The 19825-nt window shown below is 42.9% G+C and overlaps 2 protein-coding genes across 7 annotated transcripts in view; both read right to left on the bottom strand.

Moving 5' to 3' along the window:
* The window catches only part of rasgrp3 (RAS guanyl releasing protein 3 (calcium and DAG-regulated)), a 53978-nt gene extending 42643 nt beyond the window's left edge, over positions 1 to 11335 (bottom strand). For both annotated transcript variants that reach the window (XM_021610306.2, XM_021610313.2), the window contains exon 1: positions 11038 to 11335. The gene's annotated coding sequence lies outside the window, so the exon portion shown is untranslated. The remainder of the gene's footprint in view (positions 1 to 11037) is intronic.
* A 2678-nt stretch (positions 11336 to 14013) lies between these two features.
* The window catches only part of ltbp1 (latent transforming growth factor beta binding protein 1), a 132039-nt gene continuing 126227 nt past the window's right edge, over positions 14014 to 19825 (bottom strand). For all 5 annotated transcript variants that reach the window (XM_021610250.2, XM_021610266.2, XM_021610258.2 and 2 more), the window contains one exon: positions 14014 to 15242. In XM_021610250.2, the coding sequence (XP_021465925.2) occupies positions 15064 to 15242 (179 nt within the window). In that variant the 3' untranslated portion in view covers positions 14014 to 15063. The remainder of the gene's footprint in view (positions 15243 to 19825) is intronic.

Below are 19825 nucleotides of genomic sequence, written 5' to 3'. Positions count from 1 at the left end.
CCAATGTTTTTCCACAATGATCCTGGTGTTTTTTATGCTCAAAGTCAAAAAATGTGCTAAAACTGCATCAAAACATCAGGAAAGGCAGCAGGGGTGCACGCCTTCCTCCCCATCCACAAGAGTTTGACACTTTCTATGATCGGTTTGATAACCCAGAGGTTCACCTTGAAGGACAGACGAATAGACAACTTTACACTTAAAGCTAGGCCTAAATACATTTTCCTTTTATAGGTTGGGGGGGAGGGGGTGAACATGAGACTAGACAACATGAGAACAGCCAAAATCCTCATGAACATGGGAATAGGGTCAATAGACAACATCCCTCTGATGCATTTGATTTATCAAGCTCGAATGTTGTTTTCATGAGTCACTTTTTTAAATGTTAGGAACTTCATTTTTCAGTCATTTTGATTGTAACTTTGGATGCTACATTGGTCAATAGCTGAGCGTCATTTTGTCGGGTGCTATGAAATATGCCGCCATATGGCTACATTGGTATTTGCATTTAGGGGAAATGATTTGTAAATTTAGGTTAATGTCACTCTGGTTGTTGGAGCCATCTGTTGCATGGTGAACTGGGGATTCATCAAGGTATATTTGTAAGTAAACCTGTCTTTGATAATAGTCAGTACATACCCAGCCACTGACCTCACCACACGTCACTTACACACGTCACTAACACAAACACACACACGGAGGCTGTTGGGAGGAGCAAAATGAGGACGAGGTCATTGTAATGGCTGGAATTGATAAATGGAATGGTGTCAAACACATGGAAACCACATGTTTGACTCGGTTCCATTTATTCCATTACAATGAGCCGGTCCTCCTATAGCTCCTCCCACCAGCCTCCTCTGGTGTGTATATTTGTGTGTGTGTTAGTGACGTGCGGTGAAGCCGGTGGCACACACACACACACACTATAAATAGCCCCAGAGTTTAATGGAAACAAGAGCCCCGGCCCATGGCCGCTCTGCAAAAACCAATCTGTGTAGCCTTGCTGGAGAAAGAGATTCAGATCGTGTTTAATAGTCACATGTACAGGGTTGCAGGTGTGATTGCAGGGTACAGTGCAAATCTTAGGCTTCAAGCTCCAACATGCAGGACTAAGTGAAATAAAATAATGAAAATGGTAAAAAATATATATAAATAGAACTATGTACAACTGTAGCAGTGATGAATAAATACAGTTGAAGTCGGACGTTTACATACACCTTAGCCAAATACATTTAAACTCAGTTTTTCACAATTCTTGACATTTAATCCTAGTAAAAATTCCCTGTTTTAGGTCAGTTAGGATCACCACTTTATTTTAAGAATGTGAAATGTCAGAATAATAGTAGAGAGAATGATTTATTTCAGCTTTTATTTCTTTCATCACATTCCCAGTGGGTCAGAAGTTGCATACACTGAATTAGTATTTGATAGCATTGCCTTTAAATTGTTTAACTTGGGTCAAACGTTTTGGGTAGCTTCCTTCCACAAGCTTCCCACAATAAGTTGGGTGAATTTTGGCCCATTCTTCCTGACAGAGCTGGTGTAACGGAGTCAGGTTTGTAGGCCTCCTTGCTCGCACACGCTTTTTCAGCTCTGCCCACAAATTGTCTATAGGATTGAGGTCAGGGCTTTGTGATGGCCACTACAATACCTTGACTTTGTTGTCCTTAAGCCATTTTGCCACAACTTTGGAAGTATGCTTGGGGTCATTGTCCATTTGGAAGACCCATTTGCGACCAAGCTTTAACTTCCTGACTGATGTCTTGAGATATTGCTTCAATATATCCACATAATTCTCCATCCTCATGATGCCATCTATTTTGTGAAGTGCACCAGTCCCTCCTGCATCAAAGCATCCCCATAACATGATGGTGCCACCCCCGTGCTTCACGGTTGGGATGGTGTTCTTCGGCTTGCAAGCCTCCCCCTTTTTCCTACAAACATAACGATGGTCATTATGGCCAAACAGTTCTATTTTTGTTTCATCAGACCAGAGGACATTTCCGCAAAATGTGCTCTCTTTGTCCCGATGTGCAGTTGCAAACCGTAGCCTGGCTTTTTTATAGCAGTTTTGGAGCAGTGGCTTCTTCCTTGCTGAGCGGCCTTTCAGGTTATGTCAATATAGGACTCGTTTTACTCTGGATATAGATACTTTTGTACCCGTTTCCTCCAACATCTTCACAAGGTCCTTTGCTGTTGTTCTGGGATTGATTTGCACTTTTCGCACCAAAGTACGTTCATCTCTATTCTTTTGATTTTCCCATGATGTCAAGCAAAGAGGCACTGAGTTTGAAAGTAAGCCTTGAAATACCTCCACAGGTACACCTCCAATTGACTCAAATGATGTCAATTAGCCTATCAGAAGCTTCTAAAGCCATGAAATCATGTTCTGGAATTTCCCAAGCTGTTTAAAGGCTCAGTCAACTTAATGTATCTAAACTTCTGACCCACTGGAATTGTGATGCAGTGAATTATAAGTGAAATAATCTGTCTGTAAACAATTGTTGGAAAAAATTACTTGTGTCATGCAAAGTAGATGTCCTAACGGACTTGCCAAAAACTAAAACTAAAAAACTATAGTTTGTTAACAAGAACTTTTTGGAGTGGTTGAAAAACAAGTTAATGACTTCAACCTAAGTGTATGTAAGCTTCGGACTTCAACTGTACATGTCCATTTGGGTGGAGGTAGATAAAGACTGTTTAGGGGGATTTGTGGGGGAATGACCATAAGTGGAGCCTGAACATTGAGTGAAATACAAACAATAAAACATAGTAATGAAAAAAGTAATAATATACATATTAGCAACTGCAACAGTGACGAATGTCATCGGGGTGGGGAGAGTAAAAGTCTGTTGGGGGCTGGCAGCAGGAGAAAGAATGTCCACAGGGTGAGCAGCAGGTAGCTGACTATTCAGCAGCCTGATGGTCTGAGGGTAGAAATTATTGGCCAGTCTTTCAGTTTTGCCATGATGCTCCTGTACTGCCTGTGTCTGAGTGATTGAAGCAGGGAGAACAGGGCATGGCTTGGGTGGCTGGGGTCCCTGATGATCTTCTTGGCCTTCCTGCGACACCTGGCAGTGTGCACCCAATGGTGTGTTCGGCTGCACGTATCACCCTCTGAAGAGCCTTGCGACAGTATGGTCTTGATGGTGCTCCTGTAGACCACTGAGTTCCCTCAAGTAATGGCCGAAGAGTTGCCATCATGCCTTCTTCACCACGGTGTCTGTGTGGTTAGACCATTTCAGCTTCTCTGACATGTGTACGCCGAGGAATTTGAAGTTATTGACCGTCTCCACAGGCAGCCCAGTTGATGAGGATGGGGGCGTGTCCAGCCTGGTTTCTCCTGAAATCCACAATCAACTCCTTTGTTTTGCTAACGTTGAGGGAGGGGTACCTGGCAACACGCCGTCATAGTGCCTACTTCTTCCTTGTAGGCTGTCTCGTCGTGTTGGTGATTTGTATTTATATTTATTATGGATCCCCATTAGTGGATCCCAAGACAGCAGCTACTTTTCCTGGGGTCCGGCAAAATTAAGGCAGTTATACCATTTTAAAAACATTACAATACCGGGTGGCGCAGTGGTTAAGGGCGCTGTACTGCAGCGCCAGCTGTGCCATCAGAGTCCCTGGGTTCGCGCCCAGGCTCTGTCGTAACCGGCCGCGACCGGGAGGTCCGTGGGGCGACGCACAATTGGCCTAGCGTTGTCCGGGTTAGGGAGGGATTGGTCGGTAGGGATCTCCTTGTCTCATTGCGCTCCAGTGACTCCTGTGGCGGGCCGGGCGCAGTGCGCGCTAGCCAAGGTTGCCAGGTGCACGGTGTAGCCTCCGACACATTGGTGCGGCTGGCTTCCGGGTTGGATGCGTGCTGTGTTAAGAAGCAGTACGGCTGGTTGGGTTGTGTATCAAAGGACGCATGACATTCAGCCTACGTCTCTCCCGAGCCCGTACGGGAGTTGTAGCAATGAGACAAGATAGTAGCTACTACAACAATTGGATACCACGAAATTGGGGAGAAAAAGGGGTAAAATTAAAAATAACAAAAAAACATTACAATACATTTCACAACACATTAAGTAAGTGTGTTCCCTCAGACCCCTACTGTACTGCCACATCTACAACACAAAATCCATGTGTATGTGTGTGTATGTTATCGTGAGTGTATGCATGTGTCTGTACCTATGTTAGTGTTGCTTCACAGTCCACGCTGTTCCCTAAGGTAAGTTGATGTGGAATAGAGTTCCATGTAGTCATGGCTCTATGTAGTACTGTGCGCCTGTTATGGATTTTAGGACTGTGAAGACCTCTGGTGGCATTTCTTGTGGGATATGCATGGAGATTTAGTACGGACAGACTTCTCCCCATCTTAGCTACTGTTGTATCAATATGTTTTGATAATGACATGATTCATTACAATATTTAGTTGAGGTTTAGGGTTTAGTGAATGATTTGTCCCAAATACAGTGCTTTTAGTTTTAGAAATATTTAACTTAACTTATTCCTTGCCATCCACTCTGAAACTAACTGGAGCTCTTTGTTGAGTGTTGCAGTCATTTCAGTCGCTGTAGTAGCTGACGTGTATAGTCCTGAGTCATCCGCATACATAGACACTCTGGCTTTACTCAAAACCAGTGCCATGTTGTGAGTAAAGATTGAAAAAAGTAAGGGGCCTACTACTGTTGTGTCGTCAGCAAACTTGATGGTGGAGTTAGTACTGTATGAGGCCACGCAGTCGTGGGTATACAGGGAATACAGGAGGGGACTGAGGACGCACCCTTGCGGGGCCCCCTTGTTGAGGATCAGTGTCGAGGTGGTAATGTTGCCTACCTTCACCACCTGGGGGTGGCCCGTCAGGAAGTTCAGGACTCAGTTGCATAGGGAGGAGTTCAGACCTAGGGCTGTGAGCTTTGTAATGAGCTTATAGGGCACTATGGTAATGAAGGCCGAGCTGTATTTGATGTACAGCATGCTCATATATGCATATATTTTGTCCAGGTGGGTAAGGGCAATGGCGATTGCGTTGTCCGTGGATCTGTCAGGGCGGCAGGTGAATTGGAGAGCGACGAGTGTGTCGGGGAGGGAGGAGGTGATCTGGTCTTTGACTTGCCTCTTGAAGCCCTTCATGGGGCTCCCGAGTGGCACAGCGGTCTAAGGCACTGCATCTCAGGGCAAGAGGCATCACTGCAGTCCCTGGTTCGAATCCAGGCTGCATGACATCCGGCTGTGATTGGGAGTCCCATAGAGTGGAGCACAATTGGCCTAGCGTCGCCTGGGTTTGGCCGGGCTAGGTCGTCATTGTTAATAAGAATTTGTTCTTAACTGACTAGCCTAATTAGATTGTAATTAATAATGATGACGGAAGTGCTGCTAGTCTGGAGTCATTCAGTTCAGTTACTTTCCCTTTCTTGGGGAGAATAGTGAACATCTTGAAGCAGGTGGGTATAACAACCTGAGTTAGAGAGAGAAATGTCAAAGCACACAACAGCAGTAAGGGCATGGTTAGAGATGCCGTCTGGGCCGGCAGCCTTGTGAGGGTTAACACGTTTGAATGACTTACGGCCAGTCCTCAGTGGAGACTGAGTGTAGCCCACGTTGTCATCAGGGGCTCTCTGCAGCTCATGGTCATGGTGCTCGAATCTTGAGAAAAAGGTGTTTAGCTCGTCTGGTATGGTGACCGTGATGTGGCTGGCTTTCATTTTGTAATCCGTGATCGTTAAGAGCCCCTGCCACATACGCCTTGTGTCCGATCTGCCAAATTGCTCCTCCACTTTGTCCCTATACTTGTCTTTCGCCATCTCAAGTCATATTTGTACTGTATAACCAAACAGTACACTAGCCAATCACCTTGCTCTGTTTATAAGCAACATCTCTCTCTTTCAGAGGGAGGGAAAGGGAAAGAGTGAGATAATAATGAGAGAGAGAGATAGAGGGAAGAGAAGAGAGGATTGTGTTTGTGTAAGAGAGAGAGCAGGGGTGTGGGAGAGAAAAATAAAGGTGGGGAAAGGAGGAGGGTTAGGAGGAGGAGAGAACTCTCCCATGGTAGTGATTTATCTCTCCCTCTCAGTCGCCTGCAGTGCTGGCCATAATTAACATCAGTTGGGAGATGCAGGTGGAGCAGATAGCGGCAGCGGTGATGAGAGCGAGAGAGAGGAAAGGAAGAGAAGGAAGAGAGCCTGTTAGTAAAGGTTAATTATTGAAAAGTTGTATGAACAGGCTGTCTATCCCAGGCTGCTATCTGACTGGGACCTGACAGTCAAAAGTTTGGACACGCCTACTCATTCAAGGGTTTCTTTATTTTGACTATTTTCTACATTGTAGAATAACAGTGAAGACATCAAAACTATGAAATAACACATATGGAATTATGTAGTAAACAAAAAAAAGTGTTAAACAAATAAAAATATATTTGAGATTCTTCAAAGTACCCACCCTTTGCCTTGATGGTAAAACCGATTCAAATTTTACGAATCGCCAGATCATGAATGTTTTTACTCATATTTTTTTGTTGTGACTGAATTAATGCGTATTTTAGGCATGTAACTGTGTATGACTGTCAGAAAAGTGTGTGCACACCGCACAGTGCGGGAGACAGCCTCTCATGCAAATGAGAGGTAGGCCTATCGCTGTTCTAGGCTATTCGTACATCTGCGCGGCAACTTCAGCATTCAGATACTTGTACACCACCCGATGTCACAGGAAGGCCATAAAGATCATCAAGGACAACAACCACCCGAGCCACTGCCTGTTCACTCCGCTATCATCCAGAAGGCGAGGTCAGTACAGGTGCATCAAAGCTGGGACCGAGAGACTGAAAAACAGCTTCTATCTCAAGGCCATCAGACTGTTAAACAGCCACCACTAACATTGAGTGGCTGCTGCCAACACACTGACTCAACTCCAGCCACTTTAAAAATGGGAATTGATGTAAAATATATCACTAACCACTTTAAACAATGCTACTTAATATAATGTTTACATACCCTACATTATCCATCTCATATGTATACCTATATACTGCACTCTATATCATCTACTGCATCTTTATGTAATACATGTATCACTAGCCACTTTAACTATGCCACTTTGTTTACATACTCATCTCATATGTATATACTGCACTCAATACCATCTACTGTATCTTGCCTATGCCGTTCTGTACCATCACTCATTCATATATCTTTATGTACATATTCTTTATCCCCTTACACTTGTGTCTCTATAAGGTAGCAGTTTTGGAATTGTTAGCTAGATTACTTGTTGGTTATTACTGCATTATCGGAACTAGAAGCACAATCATTTCGCTACACTCACATTAACATCTGTTAACCATGTGTATGTGACAAATAACATTTGATTTGATTTGATTTGAAAATGACAGTCAATGTCAAATCATAGGCTTTAATAGTTGAGCGACAACAATGTCATTTTCTGGGTTTACTGTTACTAGTTGGGTGTATTCATGGATGCCAAGAGAAGCCAGCCTTGCCCAAATATTTGACCAATAAAAAATTAACATTTAAAATAATTTATCTTTCCTCTGTCTTTTCATAATTTTCCATTAATTTGCAAGTGGCTGAATCTCACCGGATAAATCACCCAAGTGAGGGAAACAGCACGCCTGTCTCATATGTGTAGCGCATGTATCTGATGCTGTCTGGACCAAAATGTTGCCGCCATAGCATTTGATTGATTGATGCCAGCAAGCATTTAACCTGCCTTGATAATAATTAGCCAATCAGCCTTGAGCTAAGCACAACTGTGGGTTGTCCCGGTGCAGCAAAACACCCCCCCCCCCAAGGGAGGGCAGTTTGGATTTGGCTTCAGACCAATCAAATCACTTCCTTTATAAAAACGTAATTTTCTGAAAAATGTGTCTGTTTCCAGTCAGCTTGTTTTGATGTCCTGCACAAGCTAGCTTGCTAAATTTGCCCTTTCCTAAGTCATGGATAGACATGGGGAAATGGACTTGTGGTTTTGACTTAATTCTCTGTACAGGCCAATCATTATAATGCTGTAAATCATAAATGAATATGTGGTGCCACTGGCCTGAGACGAATAAAATTGAATATTTAGCCTAGATGTAGCCTAATAGGCTCACATTAACTAGCTAGCTAGCGAGCTAGCTTAACTGGTTCATTGTTGCCCATGCGAGGAACTCAGGCTAACAAGCATTTTAGCTAGGTAGCCTATGACAACAAAAACTAAAAGTATGACAGAGCTATCGACCGTTTTGCCAACATGAAAAAGAGGAGGATGGCATTGGTGTAGGGTGTTTTATTTGCGCATGCACCAACACATCAGTGCCATGGACAGCCACATTGATTGGAATAAATTTTGGGGGTATCTTTAAGTTTGTTTTCAGTGTATTAAACTAGGCATATATATAGCACTGTTGATTTGATTTTTAAATGTTTAAGTGTAAATGGTGCTGGAATAGCGGCCTTATTGTATATCACGGTGGCGTATGAACGAATGGGTTATAGAGCAAACAATGCGATTATCACAACCTAAGTTGTAATATGGACTTTTTTACTGGTTTGACTTGCTCAGTGATTTTACCCATGCACCGCTACTGATTGTTACCATAACCAAATGCGCTGTAGAAAATTGTGTTTGAGTTCTGTAGGCCTGCGCAACTTACATCCAACTGCTGATTGGGGTATTCAATCATTCAGATTTTATGTTGATGTTTCAGGTTCAACATAAATACTGATCAAATCAAAATCAAATTTTATTTGTCACATACACATGGTTAGCAGATATTAATGCGAGTGTAGCGAAATGCTTGTGCTTCTAGTTCCGACCATGCAGTAACATCTAACAAGTAATCTAACCTAACAATTTCACAACAACTGCCTTATACACACACAAGTGTAAAGGAATGAATAAGAATATGTACATAAAAAGACATGAATGAGCGATGGCTGAACAGCATAGGCAAGATGCAGTAGATGGTATAGAGTACAGAATATACATGTGAGATGAGTAATGTAGGGTATGTAAACATTATATAAAGTGGCATTGTTTAAAGTGGCTAGTGATACATTTATTACATAGATTTTTTTCATTATTAAAGTGGCTAGAGATGAGTCAGTGTGTTGGCAGCAGCCACTCAATGTTAGTGACGGCTGTTTAACAGTCTGATGGCCTTGAGATAGAAGCTGTTTTTCAGTCTCTGGGTCCCCGCTTTGATGCACTGAGCAGTTGCCATACCAGGCGGTGATACGGCAACTGCTCCGCCCACAACCGTAAGGCTCTCCAGAGGGTAGTGAGGTCTGCACAACGCATCACTGGGGGCAAACTACCCGCCCTCTAGGACACCTACACCACCCGATGTCACAGGAAGGCCAAAAAGTTCATAAAGGACAACAACCACCCGAGCCACTGCCTGTTCACCCCATTATCATCCAGAAGGCTTTAAACAGTAAGTGTATTTGGTCATTTTTACATGAATAGGGTAATTTCATAAAAGGACACCAATCATTTTTTCGAGATGCGCATGGTCGCAATCAGAGAGAGAAATAGTAATGGCGTCTTTTTGTAGGCACCAACTCCGCCATGGTTCACTGGACAAAGCCTATGAGGAAAATGAATGCAGGTTTTTGGAGGGTTTTTGGATAAACGCCGAAAATAAGGTCTGTAGCAAACACAGGCTTAGGAGATCTTACACGTTTAGTTCTATGAGATAATCAGCTAACGTCACATAAAGACTTCAAAATTCATAAAGGTCATGTTAACTGACTGCTATTATCTCAGAACAAAATGTATAAGATATTTTAAGCCTGTGTTAGACCATATTTTCACAGTTTATTCCAAAACCCTATTCTTTCAGCATTCCTTTTCCCGTAGAGATGGCTGAACGAACCAGAGGTAACTCATTTCCAGGTTTTAGGACTACAAGCTGGTCAGGACAGGAAAAGTGCTCCATAAAATTCCAAACGTCTAAACCATTTGCTTTTGAGACAGGGGTCAAATCAAAAGTTGCATTATATTAATTGGCTAAATGTCATGCTAATTTCGAAAGATAAATATTTACAGTACTAGGACAACAAAAAATGTATCTGCAAAAATGACAAGTTAATCAGTAGGTGGTGGTGATTTCAGTTAAAAGGTGGGTGAACAAAAAGCATAAATTGCCCCCCACCCTAATCTGATAGTGGGGTGGTAGACGCTCAGCCTTCCCTATGGCTCAGCTCAGGTGCCTACTCACACCACTGACATTGACACACAAACACACACACTAACAGAGTGCCACTCAGCTTAGAGAAGTCATCTCAGACAGATCCAGCTCAGAGAGGCCCAGCTCCTGAGCTCCCATCAGCAGCAGATATTACTTTAAAATGGAAAATGAATGTGTTCATACAAAACAAGTGCATTGAATTGTATCGAATAGCATCAAATCGTTCCCCTAATCAAACTAAATCGCTCAAATTGTTTCAAACTAAAACGTATTGTTCCTGTATCGGAGCCCATGTATCTAGTTGCGTATCGAATCGTTCATGAAAGGAGAGATGCACATCCCTACTGTATAAGCATCCTCTATGTTGATTACACAAGGACAGCTTGTGTGCTAGATGTGTGAGCATCATTACTGCAACTAAGTTGCCTCATCACCCCCCCCCCAAAACCCCTAAATGTACTTTTTACTTTTAATAAATTAAATTCCTTTCATAAATCTCAATGCGTGATGACAGGCTGTCAGGGAGCCACTTCTGTGTGATGTCATCTGTCACGCTCCAAACACACACCACGGGAATGCTGACACAGTGCCCAGCTAGATTTACTGTCTTCAGGACAGATGGATAGACACACACGCGCACACACACACACACACACACATATAGTACATCACATTCTACTCTCACTCAAACAATCATCCTCAAATAACAGCACAGCGCACTCCTGTCTCATCAACATTCAGGTGAAAAGAGATTTGTCGATGTGCATATGCCCAGTTGCACAGTACGACAGACACAGTGGTGATGTGGTAGTCTCCAGTCTCAGTTGAACAGCTGAATTTGCTGATTAGCATATTGCTCTTACCTCTTGTCTCTTCTTCAGTATCGTTTCCTCTCAGTGTTAGTCTCAGCGGGACAGGAATAGTTGCGTACAGACTCTGGTCATGCTGCGGGGAACTGTCCACTCATGCTTAGACAACACTGTGTGCTGTGCGGGGCTCTCTGACCGAGCGAACGGCTCTCACTCCCAGCTGCTCTGGAGAGGCTCAACAAAAACATCACGCCTGAAGAGAGAGGGGAGAGGAGCATGTGACCACAGCCGCCTGTGTGCCTGCCCTCTCTCTCTAGCCTGAGCCCTCTCTTGCACACTATTTTTGCTCTCTCACACACAAACACACACACACACACACACACACACACAATCTCTCCTCTCGCTCTCTTTCTTACAATCAGTGCTCTCCTGCTTTCCCTCAGAACTCTCCTCTCTGGGGCTGGTGCAACTATCTCTCCTCTAATGTCATTTGAAGCTATGTGAAGCAGTTCTGGCTGCAAGAGTAGAGTTTTATCAGCCAATAAAACAATACCTCCATACATGCACGTACGCATGCTCACACATTTAAGTATATTTTCCAAACGCACGCACACACACGCCTGCCAAGCACTCGTCCCTTCATCGCAAATCTACTTGAAAATCACATGTGGTATGGATTTAAGACAAATCCTGTGTGGAAAAAGAGGGTCTGTTCTGTTCGAATAGGAGCTGTATAAATCAAAAGAGATACTGTACTTCTCTCCCTTACCATGCCCTGGTACAGCACCGGAGAGACAGGTGGAGAACAGGTGTACAGTCCAGACAAGGGGCACATTCCTCTGCCCAGGCGATGCCGACACCTGCCAGATCTTACAACGCCTGGATAGGTATTTTACTTATCAGGAAACCACATCATATGTTATAGCAATCTGTGACACAGTTGACGACGTGGCACGCAACCATTGGTTGTCTGAGCAGGGGAAGGCGACCAAGACCTGTCTACTGCAGGTGGTTCTCAGAGCTAACGAGCATAACCCTGATACAGAAGAGAGCTGTTTGTGATAGTCTTGCCCTACAGGTCAGTGGCTAACACGGTGCAATTCGACCAAAGATAAGGGTTCCACTGCAACATATCAAAACCAATAACAAGCATACAAACAGGGCGGCCGGTAGCCTATTGGTTAACAGTTTTGAGCCAGTATCCAGAAAGTCTCTGTTTGGAATCCCTCCGCCGACGAGATCAAAAAAAATCTGCCGATGTGCCCTTAAGCAAGGCACTTAACTCTAATTGCTCCTGTAAGTCGCTCTGGATATGAGCATCTGCTAAATGACAACACATTTAAACATGAGAAAATGATTAAACATATTTACGTATGCAAACAGCTGTCTCTTACCTCCTCCTTATGTTAGACTCATCAAGACTACAATGCTACTACTTAAATGTAGTATATGTACTACTTGGTACAACTTATCCCTCTGACATGGCTCTTCTCTTCACTCGTTCTTTAGCAGACTGCCCAGTGAGACATGACTTAGGGGACTAGAAAGCTGGACTTTTGACCTTGGAGTGACTAGTTAAAGTCAGCCCTGACCATTGGCTGAGCCGATCTAGGTCCTGACACCAGAAAAGATCCCAAACCCACAACAGAAACCAAGCCCTCCAAAACAACGTGGGCTTAGCAACATAGGACGTGATGCCACATAGATAAAGGGCTTGGTGACTGAAAAAACGTAGAATTTGCATGCTATTGGAGAATACATCTGAATAAGCATTAAACACACATATTCTTAGTGGTATTCTACAGTGGTCAAGGTAGAAGTCAGAATACTCTCACTGTTGCAGTTATACATGTTATACAGGGTGGGATTCCGATGTGATCGAGAGGCAAATTGGGAAATGACCCATCTCTCCCAAATGACTTAAAAAGGAGGAATTATTGGTTGCCACCCGGGTCGCTCCCTTTTGTTCGGTAGAAAGTATGGTCAAGCCTGACACTGGAGGTGCTAAGCTGAGTTTAATGCCGTTTGAGTCCCTCGTCAAAGGTTTCTGCTGGCCCCTTGTCACTGTGGGAAAAGCCCCATCTGGGTGACACTGGGTAGCTAGCCAGCCAGGAGGAGGGCAACAGTAACACTAAACATGTATTACCTAACTGGCTTTGGGGTCCTTTACTCTGCCATTCAGATGCTATTGGTTAAATCAGATCCATAATCACAAACACACAGATCCACAATGACCAGATGCAACAACTGAGCTTTTGTCATGTCGCTGTTGGCCTATATTAAGAACAGCAGCAGGAAAATAAAATGATTAGTCAAGTCTTCTACGATGTGTTGACATCAGAGGTGTTGTGGCGCTATCACTGTCTGTGTCAATGGAAAAAATGACAGAGGGGACACTGGAAAATGGGGCAATAGGGAGGGTGGGGGGTGAGAGGCATGTGCTGAGATCAAGATCTGTGAGCAACAAGAATGCAACAGCAACGAGGTCATTGGTAGTTGAGGCCACTCATGCGTCTCTTCTATTTTGCTCTGATTAGAGAAGGGTCTTGACACCATAATGTCAGACCAATTCATATTCTATATGATGCAGAAAACAGGGAGGAGCAAACATCACCTCTGACCTAGGTATTTCTCTACTGATCAACCAGTTCATGTTAAGTGAAGTGTGGTCTCACCCTGAGCCTGAGTCTACACAGGCTAATAATAGCACTGGTCTGAGGGTTATATGGAGTGACTAAAACAATGAACATTAACAATATGAATATAATTCGAATTTACAATATGCAAAGACTAGTGTTGGAAAGGTATGATAGAACATGTCTTGTTAGTATGTATCCACAGTTAATTAGTAACCACAGTTGTGAAGTCGTAAAGACCACCCATTTCTTTTGTGCACATTGTAGTTGAGCTTATCTAATCGGGCATGTGTCATATGTCACGACTATATGATTCTTCTAGGTACAGCTATTGTGCACAATGTGAATAGGTCTTTGTCACTTCTAATAATAAAGGGCATCACATACCAGCCAGTATAAATATCACCATTTGTGATTTATTACCAGGGGTTTAATATACATAGTAATATGAATATTCATACAAGAGCTATTTTTCATGTACAAATTACAAATACATAAACTGGTTTCTCAACTCTTCTGTTTAAAATGTACAAAATTTCTCCCACGGCTGTCCCATAGCAGCTTTGCAACCTGGCAAGACTTTTACACATTGCAGTAAAATGCTGAAAAATATTTCTTTAAAGTATGAAAAAAAATTAAGCAAAACTTCATTTAATTTTTGTTCAAAGAAATAAAACAATATCTCAAGAAAATAAATGAATGAGTAGGGAATATGACTGCTCCACAGGGCAGGCAAGAGAATAAAACCAAACAAATCCAAAAATAAAACAAAAAAATAAAAACCTGCTATTGTCCAATGTCCCAGACACAGAAGTAGTTTTGTGTTTGCATTTATAATTAATACAAAAAATGCCTAGAAAAAAAGCTTATTCCAAAGAATTTACATGAACAACATTCTATTACAGTAATGTGCATACTGCATGTTTGTGTGAAGCCACAGAGCAAAGATCAGATGGCTGTCCATCCATGGCCAAGCAAGCAGTCCTCCGCAGTCACCGTACAAGGAGGAGGAAGAGAAGGGCTGGAAAGAAGAGGGAGAACGGGGAAAACGAAAGGATGGCTGGCCTCTTCACTCAATTAAATATCCACACACAAGGCATTTTGGACTGGGTGGAAAATAAAACGTTATCCCCCAGTAGGAGTTCATAGGGTTTGTCGTTACATTAGGAGAGCGAATGCTTCTCTAGCGCGCATAAACTCCTTATAATATAAAAAATAAAAACGGACAAAAACCAGACAAAACAAACATACATTTTATACAATGCTGTGTTTCTCCCCCGCACCCAGGCACCACATAGTAGGTTAAATTGGAACTTTATCTCAAGTAAATTATTTTTGTTGTTTTATTTAGTGTGTTTTTATACAGTGCAGAGTATATGGGCTTGGATTAAATAAGGGTATTTTTTTTTAGTGTTTTGTGTTTCCCTCTAGTGGCTGTGGGGGCTCACTCCCTCTCTGTGGCCACTGCTGCCTCCCCCTGTTCCCTGGCCACACAGTAGTTAGGCCGCTCAGAGGGGGTGTATCCCGGCAGGCACACACACTTGTAGGATCCTTGCGTGTTGATACATTTGGAGTTCTTGCAGAGGGACATCCGGTTGTTGAGCTCAGAACACTCATTCACATCTGTGTAAAAGAGAGGAGGAGAATCATGTTAGCAGTCTACATACACTACCATGAGAAACAGAGGCCTCAAGTCCTCAACTGGCAGCTTCATTAAATAGTCCCCTGCAAAACACCAGTCTCAACGTCAACAGTGAAGAGGCGACTCCGGGATGCTGGCTTTCTAGGCGGAGTTCCTCTGTCCTGAGCCTGTGTTCATTTGCCATTCTTAATCTTTTCTTTTTATTGGTCAGTCTGAGATATTACTTTTTCTTTGCAACACTGCCTAGAAGGCCAGCATCCCGGAGTCACCTCTTCGAATGTTGATGATGAGACTGGTGTTTTGCATGTACTATTTAATGAAGCTGCCAGTTACTGAGATATTACTTTTTCTTTGCAACACTGCCTAGAAGGCCAGCATCCCGGAGTCACGTCTTCGAATGTTGATGTTGAGACTGGTGTTTTGCGTGTACTATTTAATGAAGCTGCCTGTTGAGGACTTGTGAGGCGTCTGTTTCTCAAACCAGACACTAATGTACTTGTCCACTTGCTCAGTTGTGCACCGGGGCCTTCCACTCCTCTTTCTGTTCTGGTTAGAGCCAGTTTGTGCTGTTCTGTGAAGGGAGTAGTACACAGTGTTGTACGAGATATTCTGTTTCTTGACAATTTCTCACATGGAATAGCCTTCTTTTCTCAGAACAAGAATAGACTGACGAGTTTCAGAAGAAAGTAGTTTGTTTCTGGCGATTTTGAGCCTGTAATCGAACCCACAAATGCTGATGATCCAGATACTCAACTAGTCTAAAGAAGGCCAGTTGTATTGCTTCTTTAATCAGGACAACAGTTTTCAACTGTGCTAACACAATTGCAAAAGGGTTTTCTAATGATCAATTAGCCTTTTAAAATTATAAACTTGGATTAGCTAACAATGTGCCATTGGAACACAGGAGTGATGGTTGCTGATAATGTGCCTCTGTACGCCTATGTAGATATTCCATAAAAAATCTGCCGTTTCCAGCTACAATACTCATTTACAATATTAACTGTAAGTGCTGTTATTGTGAAGTGGAAATGTCTAGGAGCAACAATGGCTCAGCCACAAAATGGTAGGCCACACAAGCTCACAGAACGGGACCGCCGAGTGCTGAAACGCGTAAAAATAATCTGTAACACCCACTACCGAGTTGCAAACGGCCTCTGGAAGACATGAACTGTGTGTCGGGAGCTTCGGGGTTTGCAATGCAATGGGTTTCCATGGCGGAGCAGCCGCACACAAGTCTATGATCACCAAGCGTCGGCTGGAGTGGAGTAAAGCTCACCGCCATTAGACTCTGGAGCAATGGAAACTCGTTCCCCCGAGTGATGAATCACGCTTCACCATCTGGCAAACCGACGGATGCCAGGAAAACGCTACCTGCCCGAATGCATAGTGCCAACCGTAAAGTTTGGTGGAGGAGGAATAATGGTGTGGGGCGGTTTTTCATGGTTCGGGCTAGGCCCCTTAGTTCCAGTGAAGGGAAATTTTAACACCACAGCATACAATGACATTCTTGACGATTCTGGGCTTCCAACTTTGTGGCAACAGTTTGGAGAAGGCCCTTTCCTGTTTCAGCATGACAATGCCCCTGTGCACAAAGCAAGGTCCATACAGAAATGGTTTGTCGAGATCGGTGTGGAAGAACTTGACTGGCCTGCACAGAGCCATGACCTCAACCCCATCGAACACCTTTGGGATGAACTGGAACGTTGACTGTGTGCCTGACCTAATCACCTAACATCCGTGCCCAACCTCAATAATGCTCTTTTGGCTGAATGGAAACAAGTCCCCGCAACAATGATCCAACATCTAGTGGAAAGCCTTCCCAGAAGAGGGGAGGCTGTTATAGCAGCAAAGGGGTGACCAACTCCATGTTAATGCCCATGATTTTGAAATTAGATGTTCGACGAGCAGGTGTCCACATACTATTGGTCATGTAGTGTACAATTATCTGTACGGTCCCCTCAATTGAGTAGTGCATTTAAAGCACAGATTCAACCACAAAGACCAGGGAGGTAAAAAAAAAAAAGGCATCTATTGATAAATGTGTAAAAAAATTAAAATAAAGCAGACATTGAATATCCCTTTGAGCATGGTGAAGTTATTAATTAGGCTTTGGATGGTGTATCAATACACCCAGTCACTACAAAGATACAGGCGTCTTTTCTAACTCAGCTGCCGGAGAGGAAGGAAACTGCTCAGGGATTTCAATATGAGGCCAATGGTGATTTAAAACAGTTTCATAGATGAATGGTTGTGATATGAGAAAACTGTTGTAGTTACTCAACAATACTAAGCTAAATGACTGAGTGAAAAGAAGGAAGCCTGTACAGAATAACAAATATTCCAAAACATGCATCATGTTTGCAACAAGGCACTTAAGTAATACTGCAAAAAATATGGAAAAGAAATAAACATTCTGTCCTGAATACAAAGCGTTATGTTTGGGGCAAATCCAATATCACTGAGTACCACTCTTCATATTGTCAAACATGGTGGTGGCTGTGTCATATCATGGGTATGCTTGTCATCGGCAAGAGAGTTTTTAAAGATAAAATAAATGGAATAGAATTGACCACAGGCAAAATCCTAGAGGTAAACCTGGTTCAGTCTGCTTTCCAACAGACACTGGGAGACTAGTTCACCTTTCAGCAGGACAATAACCTAAAACACATGGCCAAATCTACACTGGAGTTGCTTAACAAGACAACATTACATTTTTCTGAGTGGCCTAGTTACAGTTTTTAATTAAATCGGCTTGAAAATCTATGGAAAGACTTGAAAATGGCTGTCTAGCAACGATAAACAATTCAGGTGTGCAAAGCTCTTTAGAGACTTACCCCAAAAGACTCACAGCTGTAATCGGCACCAAAGGTGCTTCTACAAAGTATTGACTCAGGGGTGTGAATACTTACGTAAATTAGATATTTCTGTATTTAATTTTCAATAAATTTACAAACATTTCTAAAAGCATATTTTCACTTTCTCATTATTGGTTATTGTGTGTAGATGGGTGAGAATTGTATTTATTTAATAACTTTTGAATTGAGGCTGTAACACAACAAAATGTGGAATAAATCAAGGGGTATGAATACTTTCTGAAGGCACTGTACACACTAAGAAGCAGATACTGTAAATGCAATAAGGTAAATTATTCCATCCTCTATACATAAAGACCAAACATATGACCACAGCATCTGATTATTTATTTTTTTAAATCCCTCTTGAATATACTACAACCAGATACTATAGCAATATAATTATATCTTCATGGTCTATTGGAGGGATTGGCAACTGGTTCAAGGGGACCACAGTGTTCTCTCTTTTCTCTGTGTGCATGTCCAGAGTGATACATTTCGGGAAGAAAGAATATCAAACAAGCACTCAAGTTAAAGGGTTGGCAGAATTCCTAGAAACGCTGCGAGGCCTGGTAGTTTAGTTTGGTCTCCTAGAGCAACTGTGCCGCGTTGTTATGGTACATTTGAGTGCAATGTGTATAAAGAGCCCTTTGGGGCTTATGAGCTAAGTGGCTAGGCTCACCTCGGGGCAGTACTCAGGGCTTAGGGAAAGCGTGGACCACTGGGTGTGTAGTCTGAAGTGGCTACAGAGTGCTGTGTGTGCGTATGTCCAACCGTCATGGTTAGCAAGAAAATACAGTGGCACCATGTCAAATTAAGTTTAAGTGCTGTGGTTGCAGGTTCACCTGCCTCATCTGAAGCCTCTTCTTTTAGGGTGATGCTATAGGCCACCAAGTGCAAACTGTCAGTATCTGAAGAATAAATGTGTGATGTTAAATAAGGTCTCTGATGCTAACAGACCTTGGTCTTGGTGATCTGAACATTGACTGGTTGTCATCGAGTTGTCCTCTCAAAAGAAACCTTTAACTATGATTATCACTCAACCAATTAGAATGTATACCAATAGTATTGGATCTCTGACATCAACTTGTATTGATCATATCTACAGTTGATGTCGGAAGTTTACATACACCATTTAAACTCAAGTTTTTCACAATTCCTGACATTTAATCCTAGTAAAAATTCCCTGTCTTAGTCTGCCTGTCAGTTAGGATCACCACTTTATTTTAATTATGTGAAATGTCAGAATAATAGTAGAGAGAATGATTTATTTCAGCTTTTATTTCTTTCATCACATTCCCAGTGGGTTAGAAGTTTACATACACTCAATTAGTACTTGGTAGCATTGCCATAAAAATGTTTAACTTGGCCTCCTGGGTGGCACAGTGGTCTAGGGCACTGGTCTAGGGCACTGCATCGCCCTAGACCGCTGTGCCACCAGAGACTCTGGGTTCGCGCCCAGGCTCTGTCGCAGCCGGCCGCGACCGGGAGGTCCATGGGGCGACGCACAGTTGTCCGGGTTAGGGAGGGTTTGGCTGGTAGGGATATCCTTGACTCATCGCGCACTAGCGGTAAAATTAAAATAAAAAACAAACTTAACTTGGGTAAAATGTTTCGGGTAGCTTCCCACAATAAGTTGGGTGAATTTTGGCCCATTTCTCCTGACAGAGCTGGTGTAACCGTGTCACGTTTGTAGGCCTCCTTGCTCACAC

This window comes from Oncorhynchus mykiss, chromosome 1 (assembly GCF_013265735.2).
Source record: "Oncorhynchus mykiss isolate Arlee chromosome 1, USDA_OmykA_1.1, whole genome shotgun sequence".
NCBI classification, from domain to species: Eukaryota; Metazoa; Chordata; class Actinopteri; order Salmoniformes; family Salmonidae; genus Oncorhynchus; species Oncorhynchus mykiss.
The sequence above is the reverse complement of the archived record's forward strand: the minus strand, read 5'-3'. Positions and strand labels throughout refer to the sequence as shown.